The sequence below is a fragment of the Panulirus ornatus genome, chromosome 10 (assembly GCF_036320965.1).
Source record: "Panulirus ornatus isolate Po-2019 chromosome 10, ASM3632096v1, whole genome shotgun sequence".
NCBI lineage: Eukaryota > Metazoa > Arthropoda > Malacostraca > Decapoda > Palinuridae > Panulirus > Panulirus ornatus.
The window spans coordinates 8,545,068-8,562,299 of NC_092233.1; the positions used below are offsets into that span (position 1 = coordinate 8,545,068).

The 17,232-nt window shown below is 42.2% G+C and overlaps 1 protein-coding gene across 3 annotated transcripts in view; it reads left to right on the forward strand.

The window, feature by feature from the left end:
* The window catches only part of pds5 (cohesin associated factor B pds5), a 221,918-nt gene that overhangs the window by 62,641 nt on the left and 142,045 nt on the right, over positions 1-17,232 (forward strand). For all 3 annotated transcript variants that reach the window (XM_071665508.1, XM_071665507.1, XM_071665509.1), the window contains exons 6-7: positions 6,834-6,959; positions 10,509-10,642. In XM_071665508.1, coding sequence (XP_071521609.1) covers positions 6,834-6,959; positions 10,509-10,642 — 260 coding nt within the window. The remainder of the gene's footprint in view (positions 1-6,833; positions 6,960-10,508; positions 10,643-17,232) is intronic.

Below are 17,232 nucleotides of genomic sequence, written 5' to 3' on the forward strand. Positions count from 1 at the left end.
TACTTAGAAAAGCAAATGGATTTGTATGTAGCATTTATGGATCTGGAGAAGGCATATGATAGAGTTGATAGAGATGCTCTGTGGAAGGTATTAAGAATATATGGCGTGGGAGGCAAGTTGTTAGAAGCAGTGAAAAGTTTTTATCGAGGATGTAAGGCTTGTGTACGTGTAGGAAGAGAGGAAAGTGATTGGTTCTCAGTGAATGTAGGTTGCGGCAGGGGTGTGATGTCTCCGTGGTTGTTTAATTTGTTTATGGATGGGGTTGTTAGGGAGGTGAGTGCAAGAGTTTTGGAAAGAGGGGCAAGTATGAAGTCTGTTGTGGATGAGAGAGCTTGGGAAGTGAGTCAGTTGTTGTTCGCTGATGATACAGCGCTGGTGGCTGATTCATGTTAGAAACTGCAGAAGCTGGTGACTGAGTTTGGTAAAGTGTGTGAAAGAAGAAAGTTAAGAGTAAATGTGAATAAGAGCAAGGTAAAAATATTAGGTACAGTAGGGTTGAGGGTCTAGTCAATTGGGAGGTAAGTTTGAATGGAGAAAAACTGGAGGAAGTAAAGTGTTTTAGATATCTGGGAGTGGATCTGGCAGCGGATGGAACCATGGAAGCGGAAGTGAATCATAGGTTGGGGGAGGGGGCTAAAATACTGGGAGCCTTGAAGAATGTTTGGGAGTCGAGAACATTATCTCGGAAAGCAAAAATGGGTATGTTTGAAGGAATAGTGGTTCCAACAGTGTTGTATGGTTGCAAGGCGTGAGCTATGGATAGGGTTGTGCGCAGGAGGGTGGATGTGCTGGAAATGAGATGTTTGAGGACAATGTGTGGTGTGAGGTGGTTTGATCGAGTAAGTAATGTAAGGGTAAGAGAGATGTGTGGAAGTAAAAAGAGCTTGGGTGAGAGAGCAAACGAGGGTGTTTTGAAATGGTTTGGGCACATGGAGAGAATGAGTGAGGAAAGATTGACCAAGAGGATATATGTGTCGGAGGTGGAGGGAACGAGGAGAAGTGGGAGACCAAATTGGAGATGGAAAGATGGAGTGAAAAAGATTTTGAGTGATCGGGGCCTGAACATGCAGGAGGGTGAAAGGCGTGCAAGGAATAGAGTGAATTGGATCGATGTGGTATACTGGGGTTGACGTGCTGTCAATGGATTGAATCAGGGCATGTGAAGCGTCTGGGGTAAACCATGGAAAGTTGTGTGGGGCCTGGATGTGGAGAGGGAGCTGTGGTTTCGGGCATTAAAGCATGACAGCTAGAGACTGAGTGTGAACGAATGGGGCCTTTGTTGTCTTTTCCTAGTGCTACCTGGCACACATGAGGGGGGAGGGGGATGGTATTCCATGTGTGGCGAGGTGGCGATGGGAATGAGTAAAGGCAGAAAGTGTGAATTGTGTGCATGTTTATATATGTATGTGTCTGTGTGTGTATATATACGTGTACGTTGAGATGTATAGGTATGTATATTTGCGTGTGTGGACGTGTATGTATATACGTGTGTATGTGGGTGGGTTGGGCCATTTCTTTCGTCTGTTTCCTTGCACTGCCTCGCAAACGCGGGAGACAGCGACAAAGCAAAATAATAATAAATTGATTGAGAGGGTGAAGCATCAGATTGGGGAAGAACAGTGTGGTTTCAGAAGTGGTAGAGGATGTGTGCATCTGGTGTTTGCTTTGAAGAATGTATGTGAGAAATACTTAGAAAAGCAAATGGATTTGTATGTAGCATTTATGGATCTGGAGAAAGCATATGATAGAGTTGATAGAGATGGTCTGTGGAAGGTATTAAGAATATATGGTGTGGGAGGCAAGTTGTTAGAAGCAGTGAAAAGTTTTTATCGAGGATGGAAGGCATGTGTACGTGTAGGAAGAGAGGAAAGTGATTGGTTCTCAGTGAATGTAGGTTTACGGCAGGGGTGTGTGATGTCTCCATGTTTGTTTAATTTGTTTATGGATGGGGTTGTTAGGGAGATGAATGCAAGAGTTTTGGAAATAGGTGCAAGTATGCAGTCTGTTGTGGATGAGAGAGCTTGGGAAGAGTCAATTGTTGTTCGCTGATGATACAGCGCTGGTGGCTGATTCATGTGAGAAACTGCAGAAGCTGGTGACTGAGTTTGATAAAGTGTGTGAAAGAAGAAAGTTGAGAGTAAATGTGAATAAGAGCAAGGTTATTAGGTACAGTAGGGTTGAGGGTCAAGTCAGTTAGGAGGTAAGTTTGAATGGAGAAAAACTGGAGGAAGTAAAGTGTTTTAGATATCTGGGAGTGGATCTGGCAGCGGATGGAACCATGGAAGCGGAAGTGAATCATAGGGTGGGGAAGGGAGGAGGCGAAAGTTCTGGGAGCATTGAAGAATGTGTGGAAGTCGAGAACATTATCTCGGAAAGCAAAAATGGGTATGTTTGAAGGAATAGTGGTTCCAACAATGTTGTATGGTTGCGAGGCATGGGCTATAGATAGAGTTGTGCTGAGGAGGGTGGATGTGCTGGAAATGAGATGTTTGAGGACAATATATGGTGTGAGGTGGTTTGATCGAGTAAGTAATGAAAGGGTAAAAGAGGTGTGTGGTAATGAAAAGAGTGTGGTTGAGAGATCAGAAGAGGGTATTTTGAAATGGTTTGGTCACATGGAGAGAATGAGTGAGGAAAGATTGACCAAGAGGATATATGTGTCAGAGGTGGAGGGAACGAGAAGTGGGAGACCAAATTGGAGGTGGAAAGATGGAGTGAAAAAGATTTTGAGTGATCGGGGCCTAAACATGCAGGAGGGTGAAAGGCATGCAAGGAATAGTGTGAATTGGAACGATGTGGTATGCCGGGGTCGACGTGCTGTCAATGGATTGAACCAGGGCATGTGAAGTGTCTGGGGTAAACCATGGAAAGTTCTGTGGGGCCTGGATGTGGAAAGAGAGCTTTGGTTTCGATGCATTATTACATGACAGCTAGAGACTGAGTGTGAATGAATGTTGGCCTATGTTGTTATTTCATGTGTGGTGGGGTGGCGATGGGAATGAATAAAGGCAGACAGTATTAATTTTGTACATGTGTATATATGTATACATCTGTGTGTGTATATATATGTATACGTTGAGATGTATAGGTATGTATATTTGCGTGTGTGGACGTGTATGTATATACATGTGTATGTGGGTGGGTTGGGCCATTCTTTCGTCTGTTTCCTTGTGCTACCTCGCTAACCCGGGAGACAGCGACAAAGCAAAATGAATATGAATAAATAGATAAGTAAATGTCTCTTACCCTTTCATTACTTACTCGATCAAATTACTTGAAACTACATATTGTCCTCAAACGTTTAATTTCCAACACATCCACCCTCCTCCGCACAACCCTGTCTATAACCCATGCCTTGCATCCATATAATATTGTTAGAACTACTTTTCCTTCAAATTGACCCTTTTTCGCACTCCTAGATAATGTTCTCTGTTTCCACACATTCTTCATCACTCCCACAACCTTAACCCCCTCCCCCACCCTTTGACTCACTTCCACTTCCATGTTTCCATTCACTGTTAAGTCCATTCCCAGATATCTAAAACACTTCACTTCCTCCAATTTTTCTCCATTCAAATTAATATCCCAGCTAACTTGTCCCTCAACCCTACCGAACCTGATAACCTTGCTCCTATTCATATTTACTCTCAACTTTCTCCAACTTTTTCCAGATTCAGTCAGTAACTTCTGCAGTTTCTCACTCAAATCAGCCACCATTGCTGTATCATTGGTTAACAACTGACTCACTTCCCAGGCCTTCTCATCTGCAACAGACTGTATACTTGCCCCTCTCTCCAAAACTCTTGCATCAAGCTCTCTAACCACCCCATATATGTATCTGAAGTGTGAGGGAACAAGAAGGAGACCAAATTGGAGATGGAAGGATGGAGTGAATTCCAGTGCCACTTCTTAGCCTTTAGTGCCTCTCTTAACAGGCCACTGGCAGAGGGTAACCCTGTTGCAGTGTTTGCAGAGGCTCCTGCCTCTTGCTTCTACCAACTGCTTCTACGTAATGCTCCCGCCTAATGTTTCCACCCTCTGTTTTTGTCTAATGTTTCTCCTTAATGTTCCTGCCTACTACTTCTGTCTATTACTCAAACTGTTTTGGCAAAAGGCAGGGCTAGTGCATAGTGCTCACCTAAGGAAACTAGATTTACAAAGAATGAGCTGAGTTGTGTTGTCATGTGTTATGTGGGACAAGGAGAGACTTTACGTTTGTGGCAAGAATGCCAGTAGCCTACTTTGGGTGAGGCAGAAAGAAAAAACAGTTACCTGGGCCAAAGGATTGCAACTTGACAGTCACTGAAGTGTTGGCTCATATTGGAGCTGTCACTAATCCTTTCGATACCAAGGCAGGTTAGTACTGGTGATATACATCCGTGGTTGTTGACGGCCTACCAGTTACTACCTACCTACCTGGGTGATGATTGGGAAAAAGTGTTGTTCACATTCATTAAATAACTTCCTTCTTTGATACTTTTGTTTAGCTCTAATTGACCTTTGTGTGCTTTAGAGTATGCTTCTGTTAGTGTAGAATGGTCCAGAATGTGTAAGTGATCATTGAGGACAGGGCCTCTCATTTTTCTGCTGTTTCTTAATGACCCTCATCCATCATATGAGTTTGATTGTAGACACTAAAAAGGCTCTTTCTACAGGCTAGAAATTTAGGCTTTTAAGGATGAAAAACTATTTCACTTCCATAGGCATAGCCCAAGGGCAGGAGTGTAAGGTAAGGAAACCCATTGAGCATCCCTTTATTTTCCCTTATTTTCTTTCCTCCCTTTTTTCCAAACATTGAGAGGCCCAAATACAGTCACCAGCACGTGGTAAATGAATATGATTGAGAGGGTGAAGGCATGTACAGAGCATCAGATTGGGGAAGAGCAGTGTGGTTTCAGAAGTGGTAGAGGATGTGTGGATCAGGTGTTTGCTTTGAAGAACATATGTGAGAAATACTTAGAAAAGCAAATGGATTTGTATGTAGCATGTATGGATCTGGAGAAGGCATATGATAGAGTTGATAGAAATGGTCTGTGGAAGGTATTAAGAATATATGGTGTGGGAGGCAAGTTGTTAGAAGCAGTGAAAAGTTTTTATCGAGGATGTAAGGCATGTGTACGTGTAGGAAGAGTGGAAAGTGATTGGTTCTCAGTGATTGTAGGTTTGCGGCAGGGGTGTGTGATGTCTCCATGGTTGTTTAATTTGTTTATGGATGGGGTTGTTTGGGAGGTGAATGCAAGAGTTTTGGAAATAGGGGCAAGTATGCAGTCTGCTGTGGATGAGAGAGCTTGGGAAGTGAGTCAGTTGTTGTTCGCTGATGATACAGCGCTGGTGGCTGATTCATGTGAGAAACTGCAGAAGCTGGTGACTGAGTTTGAGAAAGTGTGTTAAAGAAGAAAGTTAAGAGTAAATGTGAATAAGAGCAAGGTAATAATATTAGGTACAGTAGGGTTGAGGGTCTAGTCAATTGGGAGGTAAGTTTGAATGGAGAAAGACTGAAGGAAGTAAAGTGTTTTAGATATCTGGGAGTGGATTTGGCAGTGGATGGAACTATGGAAGCGGAAGTGAATCATAGGGTGGGGGAGGGGGCGAAAATTCTGGGAGCCTTGAAGAATATGTGGAAGTCGAGAACATTATCTCGGAAAGCAAAAATGGGTATGTTTAAAGGAATAGTGGTTCCAACAATGTTGTATGGTTGTGAGGCATGGGCTATAGAAAGAGTTTTGCACAGGAGGGTGGATGTGCTGGAAATGAGATGTATGAGGACAATATGTGGTGTGAGGTGGTTTGATCGAGTAAGTAATGTAAGGGTAAGAGAGATGTGTGGTAATAAAAAGAGTGTGGTTGAGAGAGCAGAAGAGGGTGTTTTGAAATGGTTTGGTCACATGGAGAGAATGAGTGAGGAAAGATTGACCAAGAGGATATATTTGTCAGAGGTGGAGGGAACGAGGAGAAGTGGGAGACCAAATTGGAGGTGGAAAGATGGAGTGAAAAAGATTTTGAGTGATCGGGGCCTGAACATGCAGGAGGGTGAAAGGCGTGCAAGAAATAGAGTGACTTGGAACGATGTGGTATACCGGGGTTGACGTGCTGTCAATGGATTGAACCAAATCATGTGAAGCATCTGGGGTAAACCATGGAAAGTTGTGTGGGGCCTGGATGTGGAAAGGGAGCTGTGGTTTCGGTGCATTATTACATGACAGCTAGAGACTGAGTGTGAACGAATGGGGCCTTTGTTGTCTTCCTAGTGCTACCTCGAGCACATGAGGGGGGGAGGGGGATGTTATTTCATGTGTGGTGGGGTGGCGATGGGAATTAATAAAGGCAGACAGTATGAATTATGTACATGTGTTTATATGTATATGTCTGTGTGTATATATATGTATACGTTGAGATGTATAGGTATGTATATTTGTGTGTGTGGACATGTATGTATATATATGTGTATGTGGGTGGGTTGGGCCATTCTTTCGTCTGTTTCCTTGCACTACCTCGCTAATGCAGGAGACAGCGACAAAGCAAAATATAATAGAAAAGTTATGTACCACATCACTAATGTGTTGTCACAGACTTGTACAGGTTGCTTTATGGTCTTGAGTTTTGTGAATGAGCATATGCCATCCTCATGTTTTATAATAGTCAGAAGATTGGATATCCATGGATCTATCTCATTTTAACTCCTTACTGAGCAAGTCCTGTTTTTCATGCTCATAGGGCTCAGCTTATGGTAGAGAAATGGTTTTTCATCCTTTAAACCTATATTTTTAATAATGTAAGAATTATGCATGTTTGAAACTAACTCGAGACTAACTCAACTTATGTCATTGTTACAGTTCTTCAATCATGTATTGATATTGGGTCGTGAGGAGAAGACGCTGACTATATCTCAGAAGGTGTACGACCTTATTTATGAATTGAATCACATCTGTCCATCAGTACTATTAGCCGTATTACCACAGGTTGGTACTTTTATAGATGTATATACCTTTTTAGATGATTATTTGTCATGATGTTGATTAGACTTTAAAATGAAAATTTTCACGGTGATATGCAAACACCTTTTTGACTTCTTAAGACTTCTATGACCATGGTTCAACTATGACAGTGAGAACTGTGATTAATTGCTTCTTAATTGCAACATCCTCCCAGGATTATATTTTGAGACTCCACTCAGAGCATGAGAGTGTTAAATTCTGCTTGTGTCCTAGACATGCTGATATCAGCAGTATTGATATGACTGATGCTGAGTCTGGAGCAGCTACTTTACATCTAGCAATGTATGAGAGTTAGACCTCACACTGATTTTATAGGCAGATTGAATGATTATGCTAGATGTAAATGGCAATATACATGGGACTTGGTAGCCCAAAAGAATGAAGTTATAGAGGATAAAGAATGATGTTGAAGTTTGGCTTTTTTCAGCTAAGATCACCATTTTGAGACTCTTTATTGTCAGAGAACTAGTTATGCTGTGTTAACTTGCTCCAGTATGACATCTGTAATTGAAGTATTACTGTGGAACATGTCCTAAGGACTATCATAGAAATATAGATGAAGATGTATGGAAAAGGATGAATATGTTGGAAATGAAATGTGTGAAGGCAGTACTTGGTTTGAGTTGGGTTGATCTAGTTTGTAATAATAAGATAATAAAAAGAGTATGGTTGAGAGAATTGGAGACAGTGTGCTGAAATTTAAATGGTTTGTACGTATGGGAAGAATGAGTGAGGAGAGCTCAACTTAAAGGATGTTTATGTTAAAAGTGGAAGGGATACAGAGAAATGGGAGACTGAATTGGAGATGAAAGGTTGGGATGAAGATTTTTTTCAGTGGTTGGGGCCTGAACTTATAGGAAGGTAAAGGCTTGCAAGAATAGAGTGAATTGGAGTGATGTGGTTTGCATAGGGTGATGTCTGTTAGAGGACCAAACCTGGATGTATGAAGCAGCTAGGGGAAACCATGGAAAGGAACATGGTGCCTAGTTGTGGATAAGGGACTGAGTTTTGGGTGTGTTATGCATGATAGAGAATGGATGTGACTTATTGAGGCCTTTTCTTTGTTCCTAATACAGGAAGTAGTCTCAGAGTTAGATATGATTTATATGGTAATGGAAGATATCAGAGTACTGGAGAAATTGCACACAATGACGTTGATGTAAATAATGTGAAGATTTTAAAGGATGAAAAAAGAACATAATTTTGTTAGAGCAGTTTTAATTTTTTTGTAACTTTTTGTTGGTAAAATAATTGAATAAACATTAGATTCTTTTGTTCTACAAATTGCACAAAAGCAGTCCAGCAAGAAGTGACCATACATCCCACCAGCTGCCTCTTTCGACACTTTCGCACATCTAAGTATCTCCTTTGCACTGCATGATTCAAAATTCCTGTTGACCCTAACTCTCTTCATTCACTTAATTTTCACTGGCTCATACCCCGTACCTTGATTTTACTGCCAACATACTGCCACATCACCCTTTTTGCATTCAAATTTCCCATTCTTTAGACATCCCATACATCAAAATTGCTAAAGGAGTTGCTCTCATCTGGCTAAAAGACTTTTGAGTCCTCACTTATTTTGTTAGTAGTTGCACATCATAATCAACTTCCTTTCCCACCCACATCAGTGCTGGATCCACTTCCATACCTTCTTTAAGATATTCCCATAACTCCTTAATCAGATGGCTATGTAATATTTTTGAGCTTTTTCCTTAATACTTTATGAAATAGAGGTTTCACTTATGTTCATGACAGTGAAGGAAGTAGTATTAGCACTAATAGTTCTTAGGGTTTTATTTATTTATTTATTTATTTTGCTTTGTCGCTGTCTCCCGTGTTTGCGAGGTAGCGCAAGGAAACAGACGAAAGAAATGGCCCAACCCACCCCCATACACAATGTATACACACACACGTTCACACACGCAAATATACATACCTATACATCTCGATGTACACATATATATACATGCACAGACACATACATATATACCCATGCACACAGTTCACACTGTCTGCCCCCATTCACTCCCATCGCCACCTCGCCACACATGGAATACCTTCCCCCTCCCCTCTCATATGTGCGAGGTAGCACTAGGAAAAGACAACAAAGGCCCCATTCGTTCACACTCAGTCTCTAGCTGCCACGCAATAATGCCCGAAACCACAGCTCCCTTTCCACATCCAGGCCCCACACAACTTTCCATGGTTTACCCCAGACGCTTCACATGCCCTGATTCAATCCACTGACAACACGTCAACCCCGGTATACCACATCGATCCAATTCACTCTATTCCTTGCCCTCCTTTCACCCTCCTGCATGTTCAGGCCTCGATCACTCAAAATCTTTTTCACTCCATCTTTCCACCTCCAATTTGGTCTCCCACTTCTCCTCGTTCCCTCCACCTCCGACACATATATCCTCTTGGTCAATCTTTCCTCACTCATTCTCTCCATGTGCCCAAACCATTTCAAAACACCCTCTTCTGCTCTCTCAACCACGCTCTTTTTATTTCCACACGTCTCTCTTACCCTTACATTACTTACTCGATCAAACCACCTCACACCACATATTGTCCTCAGACATCTCATTTCCAGCACATCCACCCTCCTGCGCACAACTCTATCCATAGCCCACGCCTCGCAACCATACAACATTGTTGGAACCACTATGCCTTCAAACATACCCATTTTTGCTTTCCGAGATAATGTTCTCGACTTCCACACATTCTTCAAGGCTCCCAGGATTTTCGCCCCCTCCCCCACCCTATGATTCACTTCCACTTCCATGGTTCCATCTGCTGCCAGATCCACTCCCAGATATCTAAAACACTTTACTTCCTCCAGTTTTTCTCCATTCAAACTTACCTCCCAATTGACTTGACCCTCAACCCTACTGTACCTAATAACCTTGATCTTATTCACATTTACTCTTAACTTTCTTCTTTCAAACACTTTACCAAACTTAGTCACCAGCTTCTGCAGTTTCTCACATGAATCAGCCACCAGCGCTGTATCATCAGCGAACAACAACTGGCTCACTTGCCAAGCTCTCTCATCCACAACAGACTTCATACTTGCCCCTCTTTCCAAAACTCTTGCATTCACCTCCCTAACAACCCCATCCATAAAGAAATTAAACAACCATGGAGACATCACACACCCCTGCCGCAAACCTACATTCACTGAGAACCAATCACTTTCCTCTCTTCCTACACGTACACATGCCTTACATCCTCGATAAAAACTTTTCACTGCTTCTAACAACTTGCCTCCCACACCATATATTCTTAATACCTTCCACAGAACATCTCTATCAACTCTATCATCATATTCATGACAGTGAAGGAAGTAGTACTAGCACTAATAGTTCTTAGGGTTGTACTGATTTGTAGGCAAGAACTTGCATCCTAAGAAGTATATATTCAAGATATTTTTGTTAGATATCCTGATTGTCCAAAATTTTAACTATCTTAGTGCATTTGTGATACATAGAGTTATCCCTTTTTCAGTTGGAGTTTAAGTTGAAGAGTTCTGATGAAGAAGAGCGATATGGATCTGTTTCTCTTCTAGCACGTATGTTTTCAGAAAAGGACTCCACTCTGGCACTGAATCACAGGCAGTTGTGGACAGCTTTTCTTGGAAGGTCAGAAATTTGCTTTTAATGAAGTTTCTTTTTATGAGTAGAGTGAATGCTTTCTCTCCAACAATGGAAGAAGTCATAAGGCCTTCCCTTCCCCTTGTGATTTTTTCAAATTCTTTCATCACAGTCATATTTTAACTACATGTTTGTCTTCCTCATGTTTTTAGGCTTTATTACAGATGCTCCTTGACATACGATGGGGTTATGTTCCGATACACCAATCGTAAGTTGAAAATATTGTAATTCGAAAATACATTTGATACTGTGTGTCTAACCTACTGAACATCATAGCTTAGCCTAGCCTACCTTAAACGTTCTCAGAACACTTACATTAGCTTACAGTTAGACAAAGTCATCCAACACAAAGCCTATTTTATGATAAGTGTTTATTTGCTCTGAACTTTCTTGTTGCCTGGGGTATAACTTCATGCTGGGCAATTATCTTTAATTTCATTTCAAGAGTAATTGCCTTCTCACCTGAGGCAGGAGACACAGATGGACGTTTTTTAAACATGATGGGATGCAAAAACACAAAACACAAAATCCAAAAGATGCATGTGGCATGAGAAAGGTTGGAGGTGGGCAGATTAGAAAGGGTAGTGAGTGGTGGGATAAAGAATTGAAGTTGTTAGTGAAAGAGAAGAGAGAGACATTTGTATGATTCTTGCAGGGAAGCTGTGCAAATGACAGAGATGTATAAGAGAAAGCAGCAGGAGGTCAAGAGAAAGATGCAAGAGGTGAAAAAGAGGGCAAATTAGAGTTGGGGTGAGAGAGTATCATTAGATTTTAGGGAAAATAAAAAGATGTTTTGGAAGGAGGTTAATAACATGCGTAAGACAAGAGATCAAATGGGAACATCAGTGAAGAGGGCAAATGGGGAGGTAATAACAAGTAGTGATGAAGTGAGAAGGAGATGCAATGAGTATTTTGAAGATTTGTTGAATGTGTTTTATGATAGAGTGGCAGATATAGGGTGTTTTGGTCTGGGTGATGTGCAGAGTGAAAGAGTGAGGTAGAATGGTTTGGTAAACAGAGAAGAGGTAGTGAAAGCTGTGCAGATGAAATCCAGCAAGGCAGTGGGTTTGGATGGTATGGCAGTGGAATTTGTTAAAAAGGGGGTGACTGTGTTGTTGATTGGTTGGCAAGGATATTCAGTGTATGTATGGATCATACATACATTAAATAACCTTACCAACCAGTCAACAATACAGTCACCCCCTTTTTTCATAAATTCCACTGCAATACCATCCAAACCCGCTGCCTTGCTGGCTTTCATCTTCCGCAAAGCTTTTACTACCTCTTCTCTGTTTACCAAATCATTCTACCTAACCCTATTACTTTGCACACCACCTCGACCAAAACACCCTATATCTGCCACTCGATCATCAAACACATTCAACAAACCTTCAAAATACTCACTCCATCTCCTTCTCACATCACCACTACTTGTTATCACCTTCCCATTAGCCCCCTTCACTGATGTTCCCCTTTGATCTCTTGTCTTACGCATGTTATTAACCTCCTTCCAAAACATCTTTTTATTTTCCCTAAAATCTAATGATACTCTCTCACCCCAACTCTAATTTGCCCTCTTTTTCACCTCTTGCACCTTTCTCTTGACCTCCTGCCACATTACTCACCTTTGCATTCAAATCACCCATCACTATAACCCGGTCTCATGCATCAAAACTACTAACACACTCCCTCAGCTGCTCCCAAAACACTTGCCTCTCATGATCTTTCTTCTCATGCCCAGGTGCATATTCACCAATAATCACCCATCTCTCTCCATCCAATTCCAGTTTTACCCATATCAATCTAGAGTTTACTTTCTAACACTCTATCACATACTCCCACCACTCCTGTTTCATGAGTAGTGCTACTCCTTCCCTTGCTCTTGTCCTCTCACTAACCCCTGACTTTACTCCCAAGACATTCCCAAACCACTCTCCCCCTTTACCCTTGAGCTTTGTTTCACTCAGAGCCAAAACATCCAGGTTCCTTTCCTTAAACATACTACCTATCTCTCCTTTTTTCTCATCTTGGTTACATCCACACACATTTAGACACCCCAATCTGAGCCTTCGAGGAGGATGAGCACTCCCCGTGTGACTCCTTCTTCTGTTTCCCCTTTTAGAAAGTTAGGATATATATGTATGCTGAGTTTGGTAAAGTGTGTGAAAGAAGAAAGCTGAGAATAAATGTGAATAAGAGCAAGGTTATTAGGTACAGTAGGGTTGAGGGACAAGTCAATTGGGAGTTAAGTTTGAATGGAGAAAAACTGAAGGAAATGAAGTGTTTTAGATATCTGGGAATGGATTTAACATCAGATGGAACCATGGAAGCGGAAGTGAGTCACAGGGTGGGGGAGGGGGTGAAGGTTCTGAGAACGTTGAAGAATGTGTGGAAAGAAAAAATGGGTATGTTTGAAGGAATAGTGGTTCCAACAATGTTATATGGTTGCCAGGCGTGGGCTATAGATAGGGTTGTGGGATGGAGGGTGGATGTTTTGGAAATGAGATGTTTGAGGACAATATGTGGTGTCAGGTGGCTTGATGACACAGCGCTGGTGGCTGATTCATGTGAGAAACTGCAGAAGCTGGTGACTGAGTTTGGTAAAGTGTGTGAAAGAAGAAAGTTAAGAGTAAATGTGAATAAGAGCAAGGTTATTAGGTACAGTAGGGTAGAGGGTCAAGTCAATTGGGAGGTAAGTTTGAATGGAGAAAAACTTGAGGAAGTAAAGTGTTTTAGATATCTGGGAGTGGATCTGGCAGCGGATGGAACCATGGAAGTGGAAGTGAATCATAGGGTGGGGGAGGGGGGCGAAAATTCTGGGAGCCTTGAAGAATGTTTGGAAGTGGAGAACATTATCTTGGAAAGCAAAAATGGGTATGTTTGAAGGAATAGTGGTTCCAGCAATGTTGTATGGTTGCGAGGCGTGGGCTATGGGTAGGGTTGTGCGGAGGAGGGTGGATGTGCTGGAAATGAGATGTTTGAGGACAATATGTGGTGTGAGGTGGTTTGATCGAGTAAGTAATGTAAGGGTAAGAGAGATGTGTGGAAATAAAAAGAGTGTGGTTGAGAGAGCAGAAGAGGGTGTTTTGAAATGGTTTGGTCATATGGAGAGAATGAGTTAGGAAAGATTGACCAAGAGGATATATGTGTCGGAGGTGGAGGGAACGACGAGAAGTGGGAGACCAAATAGGAGGTAGAAAGATGGAGCGAAAAAGATTTTGAGTGATCGGGGCCTAAACATGCAGGAGGGTGAAAGGTGTGCAAGGAATAGAGTGAATTGGAACGATGTGGTATACCGGGGTCGACGTGCTGTCAATGGATTGAATCAGGGCATGTGAAGCGTCTGGGGTAAACCATGGAAAGTTGTGTGGGGCCTGGGTGTGGAAAGGGAGCTGTGGTTTCAGTGCATTATTACATGACAGCTAGAGACTGAGTGTGAACGAATGGGGCCTTTGTTGTCTTTTCCTAGCGCTACCCCGCACACATGAGGGGGGAGGTGGTTGTTATTCCATGTGTGGCGAGGTGGCGATGGGAATGAATAAAGGCAGACAGTATGAATTATGTACATGTGTATATATGTATATGTCTGTGTGTGTATATATATGTGTACATTGAGATGTATAGGTATCTATATTTGCGTGTGTGGACGTGTATGTATATACATGTGTATGTGGGTGGGTTGGGCCATTCTTTCGTCTGTTTCCTTGCGCTACCTTGCTAACGCAGGAGACAGCGACAAAGCAAAATAAATAAAAATAAATAGGTGGTAAGGTTATAGGTGACTGGTTGGTAAGGTTATTTGATGTATGCATGATTCATGGTGAGGTGCCTGAGGATTGGCGGAATGTTTGCATAGTGCCATTGTACAAAGGCAAAGGGGATAAGAATGAGTGCTCAAATTACAGAGGTATAAGTTTGTTGAGTATTCCTGGTAAATTATATGGGAGGGTATTGATTGAGAGGGTGAAGGCATGTACAGAGCATCAGATTGGGGAAGAGCAGTGTGGTTTCAGAAGTGGTAGAGGATGTGTGGATCAGGTGTTTGCTTTGAAGAATTTATGTGAGAAATACTTAGAAAAACAAATGGATTTGTATGTAGCATTTATGGATCTGGAGAAGGCATATGATAGAGTTGATAGAGATGCTCTGTGGAAGGTTTTAAGAATATATGGTGTGGGAGGCAAGTTGTAAGAAGCAGTGAAAAGTTTTTATCGAAGATGTAAGGCATTTTTTTTTTTCCCCCCCAAAAAAGAAGGAACAGAGGGGGCCAGGTGAGGGTATTCCAAAAAAGGCCCAGTCCTCCGTTCTTAACGCTACCTCGCTAACGCGGGAAATGGCGGATAGTTTAAAAGAAAGAAAAGTAAGGCATGTGTACGTGTAGGAAGAGAGGAAAGTGATTGGTTCTCAGTGAATGTAGGTTTGCGGCAGGGGTGTGTGATGTCTCCATGGTTGTTTAATTTGTTTATGGATGGGGTTGTTAGGAAGGTGAATGCAAGAATTTTGGAAAGAGGGGCAAGTATGAAGTCTGTTGTGGATGAGAGAGCTTGGGAAGTGAGTCAGTTGTTGTTCGCTGATGATACAGTGCTGGTGGCTGATTCATGTAAGAAACTGCAGAAGCTGGTGACTGAGTTTGGTGAAGTGTTTGAAAGAAGAAAGTTAAGAGTAAATGTGAATAAGATCAAGGTTATTAGGTACAGTAGGGTTGAGGGTCAAGTCAATTGGGAGGTAAGTTTGAATGGAGAAAAACTGGAGGAAGTAAAGTGTTTTAGATATCTGGGAGTGGATCTGGCAGCGGATGGAACCATGGAAGCGGAAGTGAATCATAGGGTGGGGGAGGGGGCGAAAATTCTGGGAGCCTTGAAGAATGTTTGGAAGTCGAGAACATTATCTCGGGAAGCAAAAATGGGTATGTTTGAAGGAATAGTGGTTCCAACAATGTTGTATGGTTGCGAGGCGTGGGCTATGGATAGAGTTGTGCGGAGGAGGGTGGATGTGCTGGAAATGAGATGTTTGAGGACAATATGTGGTGTGAGGTGGTTTGATCGAGTAAGTAATGTAAGGGTAAGAGAGATGTGTGGAAATAAAAAGAGTGTGGTTGAGAGAGCAGAAGAGGGTGTTTTGAAATGGTTTGGGCACATGGAGAGAATGAGTGAGGAAAGATTGACCAAGAGGATATATGTGTCAGAGGTGGAGGGAACGAGGAGAAGTGGGAGACCAAATTGGAGGTGGAAAGATGGTGTGAAAAAGATTTTGAGTGATCGGGGCCTGAACGTACAGGAGGGTGAAAGGCGTGCAAGGAATAGAGTGAATTGGAACGATGTGGTATATGGGGGTCGATGTGCTGTCAATGGATTGAACCAGGGCATGTGAAGCGTCTGGGGTAAACCATGGAAAGTTCTGTGGGGCCTGGATGTGGAAAGGGAGCTGTGGTTTCGGTGCATTATTACATGACAGCTAGAGACTGAGTGTGAACGAATGGGGCCTTTGTTGTCTTTTCCTAGTGCTACCTCACACACATGAAGGGGGAGGGGGTTGTTATTCCATGTGTGGTGGGGTGGTGATGGGAACAGGTAAAGGCAGACAGTATGAATTGTGTACATGTGTATATATGTATATGTCTGTGTGTATATATATGTGTACATTGAGATGTATAGGTATGTATATTTGCGTGTGTGGATGTGTATGTATATACATGTGTATGTGGGCGGGTTTGGCCATTTTTTCGTCTGTTTCCTTGCGCTACTTTGCTAACACGGGAGACAGCGACAAAGCAAAATAGATATAAATATAAATAGGTGGTTTGATTGAGTAAGTAATAAAAGGGTAAGAGAGATGTGTGGTAATAAAAAGAGTGTGATTGAGAAAGCAGAAGAGAGTGTACTGAAATGGTTTGGTCACATGGAGAGAATGAGTGAGGAAAAATTAACTAAGAGGATACGTGTGTTAGAGGTAGAGGGAACGAGGAGAAGTGGGAGACCAAGTTGGAGGTGGAAGGATGGAGTGAAAAAGATTTTGAGCGATTGGGGCCTGAACATACAGGGTGGTGAAAGGCGTGCAAGGAATAGAGTGAATTGGAACGATGTGGTATACTGGGGTTGACGTGCTGTCAATGGATTGAACCAGGGTATCTGAAGCGTCTGGGGTAAACTCTGGAAAGTTTTGTGGGGCTTGGATGTGGAAAGGGAGCTGTGGTTTCGGTGCATTACACATGACAGCTAGAGACTGAGTGTGAATGAATGTGGCCTTTGTTGTCTTTTCGTAGTGTTACATCGCACGCGTGCATGGGGGAGGGGTTACCATTTCATGTGTGGCGGGGTGACGACAGGAATGGATGTAGGCATCAAGTATGAATATGTACTTGTGTCTATATGTATATGTCTGTGTATGTATATGTAAGTATACGTTGAAATGTAAAGGTATGTATATGTGCATGTTTTTTTTTTTTTTATACTTTGTCGCTGTCTCCCGCGTTTGCGAGGTAGCGCAAGGAAACAGACGAAAGAAATGGCCCAACCCACCCCCATACACATGTATATACATACGTCCACACACGCAAATATACATACCTGCACAGCTTT